Source organism: Simochromis diagramma, unplaced genomic scaffold (genome assembly GCF_900408965.1).
Source record: "Simochromis diagramma unplaced genomic scaffold, fSimDia1.1 OVJJ01000449.1, whole genome shotgun sequence".
In the NCBI taxonomy this organism is placed as follows: Eukaryota; Metazoa; Chordata; class Actinopteri; order Cichliformes; family Cichlidae; genus Simochromis; species Simochromis diagramma.
Window position 1 is genome coordinate 2,395,288 of NW_024387274.1, and position 15,404 is coordinate 2,410,691.

General features: G+C 39.2%; 1 protein-coding gene across 3 annotated transcripts in view; it reads right to left on the minus strand.

Moving 5' to 3' along the window:
* Window positions 1-15,404, minus strand: part of LOC120715599 (retinoic acid receptor beta-like) — a 301,344-nt gene that overhangs the window by 125,664 nt on the left and 160,276 nt on the right. Inside the window, exon 1 of one of the 3 annotated variants that reach the window (XM_040002663.1) lies at window positions 6,108-6,811. The exons of the other annotated variants lie outside the window; for them this stretch is intronic. Coding sequence (XP_039858597.1) covers window positions 6,108-6,264 — 157 coding nt within the window. The 5' untranslated portion in view covers window positions 6,265-6,811. Of the gene's footprint in view, window positions 1-6,107; window positions 6,812-15,404 lie in introns of those variants that run through there. 3 annotated transcript variants of the gene reach the window in all.

Consider the following 15,404-nt stretch of genomic DNA (forward strand, 5'->3'; position numbering starts at 1 on the left):
TTTAATTAAACCTGACAAAGAGATGTTTCTGTATTTGGTTTTTGTTAAGCTGTGGTGATTTTGATGTGGAGACGTAGGCATAACCTGAGTGGCTGTGGAAAGGAAGCTCACTCTTAATACTGACACTCCTCTGTATGGGAGTGTGTTTTTGTTCAGGTTTTCACAAAGTGTGCACCACATCAGAAGCAGCTTTGCATGGCCTTCCAATGTGTGCCAGAGGGAGCAAGGTTAAGAAGAGCTTAAAATACTCAAAGCATTTAAGCTAATTTAAGGGGTCAGTGTCAGTACTGGTTGACCTGTCCAGGGGGTACCCTGCCTCTCGCCCTATGATAGCTGGGATAGGCTCCAGCCCTCCTGCAACCCTGACAACGTTAAGTGGAAGAGGATGGATGGATGTCAGTACTGGTCAGTACTGGTAGCATGAGGGAATATATTACATATTTTACACACACACATATGTGTGTGTGTGGGGGGGGTGAAAACATCAGATCTCAATGGGAAAAGATTATGCTGGATGTCTGTGCTAATATGAGCACGGTATCGATACCATTACATAGTAATGTGTTAGGAACAAAAGAATGCCACATCTTTTGATGGAAGTAAAAATCAACCTTGAGTGCTGAATTCAAAAGACCAAAAGTCAAAGGCAAAAACTGATGTGAGAGACTAGTCCATTCTGCACTCTTCTGTCCACTCTTACTTAGTAGTTTGTATGGCCTCCACATGCTTGTATGTCTGCCCAACAACATCAGGGCATGCTCCTAATGAGATGACGGATAATGGGGATCTCTTCCCAGATCTGGACCAGGGCATTACTGAGCTCCTGGACAATCTGAGGTGTAACCTGGCAGCATCAAATGGACGGAAAAACAATGTTCCGATCTGTTCTATCAGATTTAGGTCAGGTCAGTGTGGGGGCAGGTCAGTGGTATCAGTTCCTTCATCCTCCAGGAGCTGCCTGCATACTCTCCCCACATGAGGCATCGTCTTGAATCAGGAAGACTTCAGGACCCATTTTGGAAGCGTAGGGTATGACCGCAGAGCCAAGGATTTCACCCCAGTACCTAAAGGCAGCCCAGGGGTGCCCAATCCCAGTCCTCAAGAGTCCTGCAGCTTTTAGATGCATCCCTACTCCAACACAGCTGCTGAATCAAATGATTGGATTACCTCTTCAGCGTGCCATCAAGTTTGGCAAAGGCCTGATAACAAGCCATTCATTTGATTCAGGTGTGACGGAACAAGGATGCATCTAAAAGCTGCAGGATGGTAGCTCTCGAGGACTGGGATTGGGCATCCCTGGTCTAGCCTGTACAGGTCTGTGTCTCACACCTCCCAGTTTTGGTATCCTATGGCAAATTCCAATTGGGCTATGGTGCCAGGCAGTGAGCACAAAGCCCACTACAGGAGTTAGGACCACCAGACCACCCTCATAGAGTCTGTTTCTGATTGTTTAGTTAAAGACACATACACAGGTGGCCTTAATGTGCCATCCTGGACACGTTGGACTACCTGTGGAACCTCTGCAGGGTTCATTTATTGCCTCGCGCTGCTCGTAGGGTCACTGACCCCAGCCAAATGCAAAATAATGAAAAAACAGAAAAGATAAAGAGTGAAAATGTTTGTTCTGTTGTTAATTTCATTCAAGCTTGAACTGATTTATATCCGCTACTATATCTCAGAAGTGTGTGTCTGTGTGTGTGTGTGTGTGTGTGTGTGGTGTGTGTGTGTGTGTGTGTGTGTGTGTGTGTGTTATTGTTATTCAGCAATCATTCTGATAAAAGAATAATTATTTTACTTTACAACCAAACATTTCACTGTTTGCCCGTCAGCTTCAGAAAACTGTATGATTATATTAGAAAATCAACGTTTATTTTTTTGGAAATCAAAAATCATGAAAAATCACATAAACACACAACCGTGAAAAATTATGAAACTATCACTGGGACCCTAATAAGAAGGTCTGTGACGGTGTGTTAAAAGCAGACTGAAAAACTTTCAGTATATTTTCAATAATGTATTTTAATGTAATTTTCAGGTTTATACATTCAAATTCAAATTCTGTCGTACACAGTACAACATGTAGTGAAACGGTATTGCTGTACAATATCCGACCATTAAACTACAGTAAAGAAATTTACAAAATTTACATTTTAAAAGTTTACAGTAAAAAAAAAGGTCTAACAGATTTGAAGAATAAATTAGGAATTTAACCTAAGAACTAAGCTAAATTATAAGATAAAAAATAGAATATGCAAATAAAATATTTAAGAAAGAAATTATAAGAAGTGTGCAAATAAACAGTGTGTGTGCAGTGACATGATGCATGACAGTTCAGAGTATCCCTGGGTCAAGACCCGAATAGCCTGAGGGAAGAAGCTCGTCCTCATTCTCTCTGTTTTGGCCTTAAGAGAGTGGAAGCATTTCCCAGACTTCAACAGTGAGAAGAGGCCATTGTTGGGATGGGAGAGGTCCATATATAGTGTGTTTTGTAGTAGCCTAAAACATGTATATTTTCCACTTCTGCAAATATACTTTCAGAAGGAGAAATTCTAATGTATAGTCAAGTAATTAATGACAAATCGGGGAAAACTCCTCTAAAACTCTAATAAGACTGCAAAAGACACAACAAACAATTCCTCATATCTTTTAACATAGCCGATAAAATTATTACCTATTGGTTTGTATTGAGGTTTCCCGTTGTTCACTCTGTTGTTTTATCCTATTTCTTTATTTTTTATTGCAGTTTCAAACAAAACTGTCCATTTTATACATTTAAAGATGACATGAAGCTCAGGGCAGGCTATTTAAAAAAAATTCTGTGAAAAAAATCTAATTTTCAGCATCATAAACCTTTTTTAAAAGTAATAACATCTAGGATTTTTTAATTACCACTACAACATCAGCTATAGAAAGTGTGAAAATGAGTCATTCTTTATAATATGAAATCTAAAAGTTGCATGTATCAGCAGCTATGATAATTTATGAGCTCGCTAATATATGATATTTATTTAAAGGCAGGTATTTTCATCAACACACAGTGTCAGCAGAGCCCAGGGCAGCCTTAATGCCACCCTAATCATTTCACTGTTGTACACAGCGTTTTATTTCCCCCCGTTCACCTGTCATTTCACACAGTCAATTCGTTTGGTGGCAAGTCGTGGCCTTTCATGTCCATATCAGAGATGCTAAGGCTTAAAGACAAAAGACTCATTATTTCATAGCATGTGTCAGATCTACAATCCATACCAGGCTGTCTCTTTGGCTTTGTCTTTTCATGATAACATTTCAGCTGCTTGTTTCCAGATTATTGACATCATGTGTAGCCATTCGATAGCCCATTTCATCAGTGTAAGAGGTTCTTTCACTCTTAATTAACATCTGAACTGAACGAGGAAATGCATTAATGGTTGCTTTGTTGTCATTGCAGCTAATTAATACTCAGGAGGTTTGCATTTTCCTGGAAAAACAAACTATAAAACCGATGTTTCAGTGAACACAAGACATGCTTCTTCAAATCAAGGTCTTATTTAAACAGTAGCTTACTGGGATGTGTTAGTTAGAAGGCCTCCTGTCACCTGCACACTGGGCTTCACAGGCCAAAGCGTTACTCATGAGTTCCTCATTTTTAGCATTGTGGCTATTTCAAGATCACTGAGATCTGACATTGAGAGATTGCACAAAAATAATGGCATATTTAAAAAATGGGGGCAGGGGAGGCTTTCCCAGTCATTTCCTTATTTCTACCTTACTTTAAAAATTAATCTGCAAACTTTTATCAAGAATAGAATTATTGATAAAAGAAACATTGCCCAGTCACCAACAGCAGTTTTACATGCCCTACAAATATTAAAATATTCACAAGCTACACTATTTTCATCAATCGATTCTTAATTTAATTTACTTAATTAACTTATTAATTAAAGTACTGAGTTCATTTTGAGGGTTCGTATAACAGATTAAGGACATTTTGCATCGTCAATGAGGAACATAAGAGTGAATTCACTCAATCATAGAACCATAAATTATGAAATGCAAAATATAACAAACAAAAAACATTCACTTTTCTATTTGAAGTAAATCAAGTGCAAAAACTGTTGTTTCAAACAAAAAGGGAACAACTGAATAGGAAATAGTAGATACATGAAATAAAGAAATAAATATGCACTGGAGCAGGCCTCTGCTCTGACGACAGAGAAAATCCTCCCTGCAAGCCAGTGAGACAAAGTAAATTTACGCAATCTGTTAATTAGTAGGCTCACTGCGAATTAAGAGATCATATAAAACTGCATCAATATAGACCAATGCTTAAAAAGTCATTTGGACTTAGTGGAAGAAAAAACACTTGGACACGGCAGAAGTCTGAATAAAATCCAGTCCATGTTGGCCTTTTGTTCAAAGCTGACAGGACGAGTTTACATGGACATATCCAAGAACTCGTGGGACTAATGCTCCTTGCTACACACACTAAGATTTACCTTTTAAAAAAAATATTATTTTTCTAAGTAATGAAATGTCTTTACATTTACATTCTTAATGCTGACACTTTACCCGCTGGAGTAAACCTTTCACAGCACCATGCTATCATCGCTTTCTGGTTTTGCTTGTGTCTTAAATAAATAAATGGACAAAAATAAAAAAGCATATAATTGAAAAACTATACAGAATACCTGTAAATAAAAAACAATAATTCATTTAATCTTAAATACATATTTAAAACGTTTACATAGTTCTGACTGAGCACATAATGTAATAGAAAACATTTTTAAATGGGAAAATATTTAACAAGTTTAACGGCCTGCTCGCTGTTTTTTTATTATTGTTATTTTATTTAGAGCAATAATTTGTAGATAACCACAAATTTATGTCAACTGGATATAAATTTTAGGAGAAAAAGCATAGCTCTTAAAGACAATCGAGTTTTCTTTGGCATGCTGATCATTTAAAGAGTCCTGACCACCAGGAACAGGTTTCTGACAGGTTAGCAGAAAATACAGTCATTACGAAAATAAGAACTAGATGTAAATTTGAGGTAAATGACACGCAGCACAGCGCTGTGGGAGTCGGCTGCACGTTAAAGGCTTCAGCCGAAACTTTTCTGCTCACTGGGTTTTTGCCTTTGAGCAGTGACACATGAGGAGGTCGTTAACAAATTAAGATAAATCAGAGAGCAGCAACAGGGCGTCAGCCATAAACAAACACTGACAACTGCCTCATGACAACAGGCTCAGTTGTGAGTGTGATATTATATCGGCTGTTTCGAATGTCGTGCGGTAACATGCAGGCTAGTTTTGTAACAAAAATCTAAACAGATCCACAAATAACGAGTCATAATTCATATAACAATAATTAACACAGTGCTCATTCTCGATATAGTCCTGACTGTGGACTGTTAAATCTTACATTTATTCTTTATGTCAACAGTACACGCAACACTCTGTGCCCTTAAAGCGTCCACTTGGTCTCCTGGATAAAAACTAGCACAAAATCATTCATTAGCTTTGGTCAGTTCGTGTTCCAGCAGCGAGCTGCCGCTAAAGTCAATGAAGTCCGCGCGCTCGTTTATCTGCATTAGTGTCAGAGAACGTAAGTCGCGGTTTGCCAGGCCGCCCCCTCCTGTCATGTGCAGCCCGGGGAGGGAGGTGTGGAAACACCGCCCGTGTTTACGGTCTACATTCCTCCAGCTAGGGTGCTGCTCTCTGAACTGAACTGCTGGAAGCCATCAGCATTCATTCAGTAGATCGGCTCTGCTGGGAAGCACGTGAGACGTTCGGAGACTTTTTCTTTGCTTTTAATAATCTAAACATTTGATTTTGCTCCAAAGATGCTCCACAAATGGTCTCCCTTTGAATCTTTAATACGTTTTTTTTTTTTTTTTGGAAGATTTAATTATGCGGCAGCGTAAAACTCTCAAATAATTACCCAGCAGTTCCATCGTGTTTCCACTGTCACTCTTGCCACCTGCAGGCCCTTTCATTAGAACTTGTTGTGAACAGATGCCGGACTCCGCCTGTATGATTATTTCAAGCTCACCTCTGCGACTCAAAGCGAAACAATAAGCACAAGAACGACAGCATGAATACGACAGAATGTGGAGAAGTTGGACCTACAGTGTGCGCTCCGGCGGTGCTGCCACTCTCTATGAGCCAGTCCGCTGATGCATGCTTTCAGAGCCTTCTCTTGCAACATGCAGGAGGACGGGCTGGAGGTGTAGAAATCCAGCATCTGTCCGGGACTTACGGTGAGCATGTCCATGCAGTCAAACATGATAAGAGGTTCTTCGTTCAACTACTCTTGTGTGTGATGGATAAAAATCGCCGACATAAGCGCAAGCAACTCCGTCGAACTCCTCTCCCCCTCCCTCCCCCTCTCCTTGGCACGGCGGATTTCGTTCCTCTTCTTCTCCTTCGTCCCGCACTGGAATCACTAATTATTTCAGTCCGAAACGCTCCGCCGCTTTTTCTAAATCCTCATTTCTTGCACCGAGTCTACTCTCCGCCCTGCCGCGAACCTCTGAAGACTCCATAATAATAACAATAATCCGACCTGTTTTTTGGAAATCGCCCCGTCTCGCATTGGGAGCGGTGGTAAAACACGCGCGAACAGGAGAATTTGTCTCTTGTAATAATAATGTTAATAAAAAAGAACCACGGACGGCGTTTAAAAGCTCACGTTTCTTCTGCGATGACGAATGGGTTATCCACCCCCCCGCGCAACTCATTTCCAACTAGTTTTGCCACAGAGAGTGAAAGATTGAAATGCTTAATATATGCCGGTGAACTCTGTATGAACCCTTCCGAGGCGGCTGACCTTCAAATCACCCAGGCAGGCTGACATCACTGCAGCTCCGCAGCGCGGAACAAGGCGAAGTGAAGAAACGCAGGGAAAATAATACTTTCTTCAGTTGGGAAAGAAGACCCACGCAGCTGTCCCTAAAATTTGAAACGAGGTTTTTTTTTATTGTCGTTATTATTATCAATTGTATTATTGTTATTGTTATTATTGTTATTAGTCATTATACAGTATCAGCACTCACATCTCTCTGGCTGTGATGGGCATATTGCTTTTTACGCACGACGCTCACTGTTGGTGAAAGTTGGACCATGGGATCAGTCGTGAGGTCATATTATTTATTTGATTAGTGATAAGAACTTTATCGTCATTTTATTTATCTTTTATTTTTGAATTAAAAACAATACTCTATTTTGTTAATAGTAAGCGTTCTTGTTTTACATGAAAACCATGTTTTTCACTGACAACAATAAGCATATTCACAGTTGTGCGCATTAATAAAAAATATAAAGGGCTTATAAACTAAACTGTGACCTGTGATTTGCAACATTTTAGAAAACTGCTGACTTTGTTGTTATATTGATATACTGAACATATATACACAATGTTGGTAGCATTTGATATCTGAATAATTAAAAGGCTGCATTCTAAAACATGAGTTTCAGTAAGACCCAGAATACAGATTTAAGTTGCTTTGACTTAATTTTAAAATAGCAGATTAAAGCAAAAAATAAAATAAAAAAATGAATAAACTTTAGCATAATAATTTGAACCACTTTACTGAGAGTTCTTCTAAATACTCTTATTTATTTTGGCTACAGTGCAGCTGCCATTCCAAGAAATGAATCAAGTAGAACACATTTAAGCCTACAGGCTTACATGCTGAGGGAACAGATTTATTATTTCGAGAATCTTCCTTATTTAAAGTGTTCTTTGTATAGCATTTTCACACAGCATCAGTTTCTTATGATCTGTTATTGACAACAACATGATTCATCTGACTGTTGATCTTCCAGGCAGATGAATCTTTATCTGTTTTCAAACATGAAATCATATGAATGAGAGAATCAATCAACATAAATTATTTGCCCTCTCGCACATTTAGGAATATGCATGAGGGGGAAATCTTATATACAAATCCTCAAAACAACATTAAGGGAACAGCTGCTGATCACAAACACAAAGAGAGATAAACTTCAGTTAGGAAACAAAAACCATCGTGACCACTGGAGAGTTGACCGTGAATCGTTTTTCAGATGATTGGCACACACCTTTGCTCTAACCAATTCTTCCTTTTTCTCCATTTGTGCATTTTGTTATTGTCTGCTGTTCTTACTGGTAGCTTGAGATGGTACCTGAAGGTCGTTCAGGTTTGCAGGTAGGTCTTCTAAAAAGGAACAGAAGTACTTCTTTGGGCTTCATGAGGGGCATTTCATAGGTTTTTTTTTTTTTGAGTTGGCTGCCTTTTGTTCCAATCTTTGTTAAGATGCACTACGTCAATAATGTTTAGGTACAGGCTTTCACGAGGCCAATCCATGACTGATCGTGTTCCCATGTGTATGTTTTTCTATGCAGGTATGCTTTTACTGCACTTGCAGTGTTTGGGATCACTGTAGTTTGGAAAAATGAAGCTGTTCCAATACCTTTAACTTTACAAGGTCCCCAAAAAACCATGACGACACCTAAGGTGTGTTTTACAGATGGCTAAAACCGCTCACTGATGTACTTCTTCCCTAACCTAGACCGTACATATAAACAATAATTTGAACCCAAAATGTCCACTTTGGATTAATGAATGATTAAAACAAGTTGCAGTCCAGTACGTGTGTGGTTAGAAATAGCTCAGCCTTTTCTCCTCATTTCAATTCTCTCTTCCATTGAGACTCTTTGCTGGGATTTTACCCCCATTTCCTAAGGACATGACTTTTAGATACTGTTTATAGACATATATATGCTATAGACACTTCTTTTGTCGTGGACTTACGCAGTTTTCTTACATTTCTTTAAGGACAAATCCCATACCACATTGAGGTTTGACAAATGTTTCGGCTGATAGCTCTGTGGGAATCACCTCGTTGGTTCAAAGATACAATTGTATGTCTCTCAAACCTTGATATTTTTGGAAATTTGTAAATTCAACTAAAGAAATGAGAACAGATTTTGTGTTTTTGCGACCAGACTAAAGATAGACTTGGTTTTGTGTAGGTGTGTAGGTGTAGGTACAACACTAGTTTATTCACCTAGTTAGGTGCCTTTTGATGTTTTAATGATTTATAGATCAAAGTTAAGTGGCTCAAGACTTTTACACAGTCCTGTAAATATTTTATTTTAAATAGCATCATGTGCTAATTAGACAAGAAGTGCTGCTTTCTGAACTAAGCTCAGTATATTCTATCTAATAATTACTCTCCCTGTGCCTGTGTTTGGTTTCAAATTAAGACTAAATTACTGTGATATTCTTTGCTGGCCACCAGGCTCTACCTGTTCTACTGACAGACCAGGCAAACACCGAAACAATCACCTAAAACCAGAAGTGTATTTTCTTGTAAATGTCTCTAATTCGTATCATCTCTGTTTTGTGGAGATGATAAGAAACTGACATTCACATTAGTGAATGTCAGTTTCTACAGTTGCTCTAGTAAAAAAGTTCTTGGATTTTTTGTGTATAAGTTTTGTCAATATCATTCTTGTTATTGATTCCTGTGATTGTATTATTCCTGCCTTGTAGCTGTTCCACACCAGCACATGGTGATATTGTGTTATATTTGCTTGAGTTGTGTCAGAGGAAATCTTTCATGCTGGTGCTGTGGTTGGTTCTACTGCATCATAATAATGTCTCATGTTTAAATCTCCTGGTTGGGTTAGTTCTGGTTCTGTGTGAAAGTTTGTAGTCTGAAGCACTTTGGGTGTCAGGGCCCCCAGTGCTAAATATTCCTGTCTTCTGAGGCCTCTCTGCTCCCTGTTTCAGATTCTCTCCCAGTGGGCCTAAGCAATCTCTGTCTTTGTATTCCTTCATCTGTTTTGTTGAGCTGGTTCTCCATTAAAAATCGCCCCTGGAAAACCCTCCGCTCCACCACCTGCTTGCCCTCCTGCCTACGATCTCCTGTGAGTAAACCAGTCCACCCCTCCTGGACCACTATTCACAAGTACACCTGAACATTAATCTTAACAACACTTGGAACTGTTATTTTACCCATGTACATTTTCGGGATTTAACACCCATCACCTCTCTCCCAGTGGACCGCCATCCCAGGCTCAGGTTCTGCCTTCTGAAGCTCACCCATCTATGCTCTCCCCTTTGTGCCTGTGTTCTCTGGCACATAGTTTCTCAGTGCAAACCATTCAGTGTTTCAAGTTCTCTACTTCTTGTGGAAAGTAAATACATTTGCACTACTCTCTAGTCTCAACTTGGTCCTGCTTTAGAGTCCACTTACCTTTGGTGCTTGCACCTTAACATAAAGGTCCAAACAGCAAGAAATTATTTTTTGAGTTGCTGGTTTCCACTGGTTTAAATAAACCAGCCAAACTGGTTTATTCCAGAATTGTCCCATTTCTAAATCTTTGTCTAGCAGAAATATTACATACATATTTGGATGCTTAAGCCTTATTAAAATCAAGTGTCAAAAGACGATACTCATTCATCTAAACTAACACCATTAATTTGCTACCCGACACCATACTATACCAGAGAAAACCATGAAGAGCAGAAAACGAGTCTCAAGGTTTCAACTAGATCTGACACAAGGACATTCTATCTATTCATATCACATATCTTCATCATTACAGTCATTATGAAAGGCACCATGCAGCCTGTGAAGCCTGTATAAACAAGCAAAGTTATCTGTGGCTCTGCAGGGCATGGCCATATCTGTAACAAATAGTCACCAGTGGTGCTTATAAAGAAATACTTTTGAGTCATATTATGGGAAATGTTCTAGTGTTTTTGCAACCATAATAAATACAAAAACCTGCAATTCTAAACATTGTTTTTATCTACAGCAAATCTCTAAACTTTATAGTTTTATAAGTCAAGATTGTTGAAAAAAAGGCGTTTGTTCTAAATGCTGATAAAATCAATTTTTCCACTTCGCTGGTATAGTTTTACTTGATTTACAAGGGATAGATAGATAGATAGATAGATAGATAGATAGATCACAGAGTAAGTGAGGCAGTTTCAGAGGCAGAACCAGTTTGAGTGGTACACAGCACACAGCACACTGATCCCCACATAACTCATGAATATTGCACAGAGCCTACAGCAAAGCTGAAACAAAACCCCCTGGAACTCAGTCCCACCCCAAGCCCCTCCCCAACACACACGAGTTGACCCCTTGGAGTTCAGCAGGTGTAACACTAACTCCTGGACACACATTCACACAACCCCGGTCAGCACAAGTAATGAATACATTTGACAATCCACCTGTAATTAGAAGGTGATAATGAACCCATCCATCAAGATAAGCCACTTTTTGGCATCACTGCTCCGCAGTTCATGGCTGTTGCCAAAACTCACTCTACTGTGACTATAAGCAGTGTAGCTGATCATTTAATAAGGAAGAGTAAAGTCTGACAGCCTCAAGGGAACATGCATACAGCAGCTGATGTTTTTAGCTTCTGCACAACCAACAAGGAGAAAACTGGAGAACTTACCTGCTTCAGTGTCAGAATTACGTATAGGCACTACTTTCAAATCCTATTTTTTTCTCCACAAGAAATCCTTATTTTATAAAGTACTTATGAGAACTAGTCAGTTTGGTAGTCACAATTCATCCATGGGTCAAAACCCGTTCACACAGCTATATTTAGTTACATTTGCACTTAATCTATTGTTAATTTAATTGAACCTGCATGAAGCAGGAAATTAATTTTCCACTCATGAATCGTGCCTAAGCACGATTTCAGCACATGAAATTATACCGTTGAGCTTCAAACTGATACGGAGTGAAACTAAACCAATTTGGGATTCAGCATCTTGCCCTAGGATACTTTTGCCTGTGGACTGGACAGTCGGGTCTCAATGTAATGACCTTCCAATCGATAGACAATGCACTTTATCACCTGAGCCACAACAGCTGTTGGTATGCCTGTCTGCGTGCAGATTCTGTCAAGACTGCAGTGTGGTGACTAAGTAAGACAGAGTCAGGGTAGTCTTTACAGGTCTGCAGTTGGGATCAAAATAAATTTGAAGATGGTTGTGGTTGGATCCACAGATGGGGAAAGGGCTGGAAGTTCAATTTTTAGAATTGTTTTGATGAAATCTCACACAGTATAGTGTTATCTGGTGCATATAGATTTTATATAATTTGTCCACGCTGGAGAAAACATATCTCTCGGCTGGCCTGGGGACCCCTTGGTGTTCAAGCTGGAGGAGGTGGCTGGGGAGGGGGAGGTCAGGGCTCCTCTGTTTAGGCCGCTGCCCCCGCGACCTGGGCCCAGTCCCAGATAAGTGGAATAAGACGGATGGATGGATGATTTGTGCGGTCCAAGAAGAGCGGTGTTGTGGCAAATGTGCCAACAAAATGACTTCTAGTTACATGACTATTAGAAGTAATCAAGAGTTGGAATACTTTATATTTCCTTTTACATGGTTTGTGTTTACTTCATGTATCATGTGCTATGAAGTTCAGGACGTCTGTGTTCTGATGACTGATTGTGTTTATTTTGTTCATCTGATAAAAACAGAGAAGCTCGGGTCCAGTCCCGAAACATTTCTTGATGCACACATCAGAAATTTTTTTATGAAAGAGAGCAAAAATGAACTAATGTCAAACTGCCACAGAAAAATGTATCAATGCAGCCTCACAGAGGTTACAACAGAAACTTGGCCAATAACAGGAAGTATACGCTGCTCCAAAAATTTAAGCAACACTTGAAAACACACCAGATGCCAAAGCTGGCTGTGTGGCTGACAGAGTTGGAACCAAATGCAAGACTTGGAACAGAAGAGATAAACTAAAAGATGGCTTTATTAAACTAAAACAAAGTACAAAATTATGAGTCAAAAACAAGGAAACCAAATTTTTCTGGGCTCCTCTGGCAGCACTGTCCTATGTATGCAATAATTCTAACATGACTGTTTATTATGGATTTAAACATCTTATTTGGTTTTCATATGTACCTATTTTCAGTGATATCAACTTTAATAGCAGGAAATTAACTAGACAATTCTTTTCCTTCTCTCTTTTTTGCCACATTTTTCAAGTAACCCTTTATTTGACAACAGCATAATAAAATTGGAGATTCTTTTTAGTGGCCACTGTATGGAAACATTCTGGACGGGCCACTGAAGACACCCCGAAAAAAGTGATGCAGCATTTTGCTGAAATATGTTTCAAGCAACTCACAATGGTAGTTTGTGTGGCTCCCACATGCTTGTATGCATGCCTGACGATGTCGGGGCATGCTCATAATGAGACAATCGAGTCTCAGTTTCTTCCATGTGTCACGGCGGGGTGCGCCGCTGTGTTTTTTGAAACAGGACCCAAAAGCAGATGTGGACGAGGAGTTGCAGGTTTAAACAGAAAGCGATCCTTTATTTGGATGATAGCAGGAGTTAAACATGGAACCCTAAGCAAACTAAAAAACACTAAGAAACAAACACTATGACGTTCTATGACTAAGACTATAACAATGACAATGGTGGGATAACAGACAACCTGACAATGACATTCAGAAAACAGGGGACTTAAATACACACATGAGGTGATCATGGGAAGTGGAGACACATGAGGAAACAGCTGACTTGGATATACATAATGATGCACAGAAAAGAGTAAACTAAATGCAGTGAACAAAGAACAGACTCTTTCAAAATAAAACAGGAAACACGGAGACATAGACATGAAACGAACTAGACAACAAGAGCCACACAGACATGACACATAACGGGTAGGCGCACGAACCAGGGAGACCGAGTACAGGGGAAGATGACAGAAACGACAACATGAACTTGACAACATAAGACACACAGACATAAACACATGAAGGGCAAGGGAGACTTAACACAAGGGTAATATAATAACAAATGAGCTAGAATAACTTAATGAACCTAAACAAACAATAAACATCAAAATAGACTAAAGCTCAAAACACTGGGTCCATGACACCATGTTCATTTTTACAGGTTCTTGTGTCTAGTCCTAGTTCACCCAGTTTAGGTTATAGTTTAGTTTTCACCTTTCCCATTTCCTTTTGTATTTTTGCTCGATCCAGGTGTTTTTCTTTCCCTCCCTCTACTTCTTTCTCCCGTTCCTTTCCCCCAGTCATGTCTGTCCCGTATGTAAGAACTGAAAATAAAATAAATAAACAATAAAAACAAAGGTCAATCAAATGGACCAATACGGCAAGGCCGGGATGGTGCACTCGGTAAAGTAAATCGGCTGGGCATCTTTCTTGGCCTTCAGACAATAATTCTGACGGCAAAAGAACCAAACGGGACAGGCGGCAAAAAAAAAAAGAATCTAAGAAACTCCCACCCAACTCTGTTATCCAACTTAGAACATAAGTATGTTTTTCATGTCTCCCGCTTTGACCTGTTTCTAATTTTGTAATTTTAAGATTTTTAGGAATGTTTTTCTTCACAATTGCACAGTATTTATTGATTATGTGCACTATCCTTGTCAAGAATGGCTCCAAGATTACGCACATTTTTACTGTATTGCCTTCCAGAGTAGTTATCTGGTTAAACACTACGTTTCTAAGACTTTTAGGCCAGGAGATTAGAGCCTATCCAGGTCCTTGTGTCTTTCAGAGATTCCTGCAGTTTAACTAAGTAGTATGTGTCACCTGGCTTCATAGACAGATACAGCCTGGAATCATTGACATAGCAAGGAAAATGTATACTATCCCATCTAATAATACTGTTTTGGAGAACGCTGTATAATATCAATAGAAATGATCCTAGCAAGGAACTCTGTGATTAAGCTTAGTGTGTGAAGACGATTCCCCAAAAACATGAACCAACTGGAGTCTATTAGACAAATATAATTCAAACCACTGTAGCACAGTACCTATAATTAAAAAACCTTCACTAATGTTGCTTCAGTACTAAATTCTGAATCCCGACTGAAACTCCTCTGCAGATGATCAGTTGGATGTTTTACAATTTCTCTTTTAGGAAGTCAGCTGGGTCAAGTGATGGCTTTTTAAGGTTTCATTACTGCCACCTTAAAGGCCCACGGTATTTAGCCCACTAATAGAAACAGATGGATCACATTTAATATCGAAACATTAATTAATGGCAGGACTTTTTTTGAGTAGTCTTCCAGGGATGGGGTTTAATAGAGATGGTGATGATTTAGAGGAAGTTATTGAACTTAACTCAGAAAGATCAACTGGAGACTGAAAGACTGATTACTTTGTAGATAGTACGTCATTACTTTGATGATCAAATGTCGTCTAAAAAATGCTTCAGTGTTTTCCTGAACAATTTCTTAAGCTGTTGGTAGCACTAAGAGACTCAGGAAATAGCACTACCAATAGGATCTCTCCTCTGGGAAAAATTACTTCTTGCAATATTTTATGGCATTCTCCACAATATTTGTCAACCAAACACAGTTCAACCTTCACACTGGACTTAAAGTAAGCACAAGGCTCCCCTGACAGGGTATTTCAAG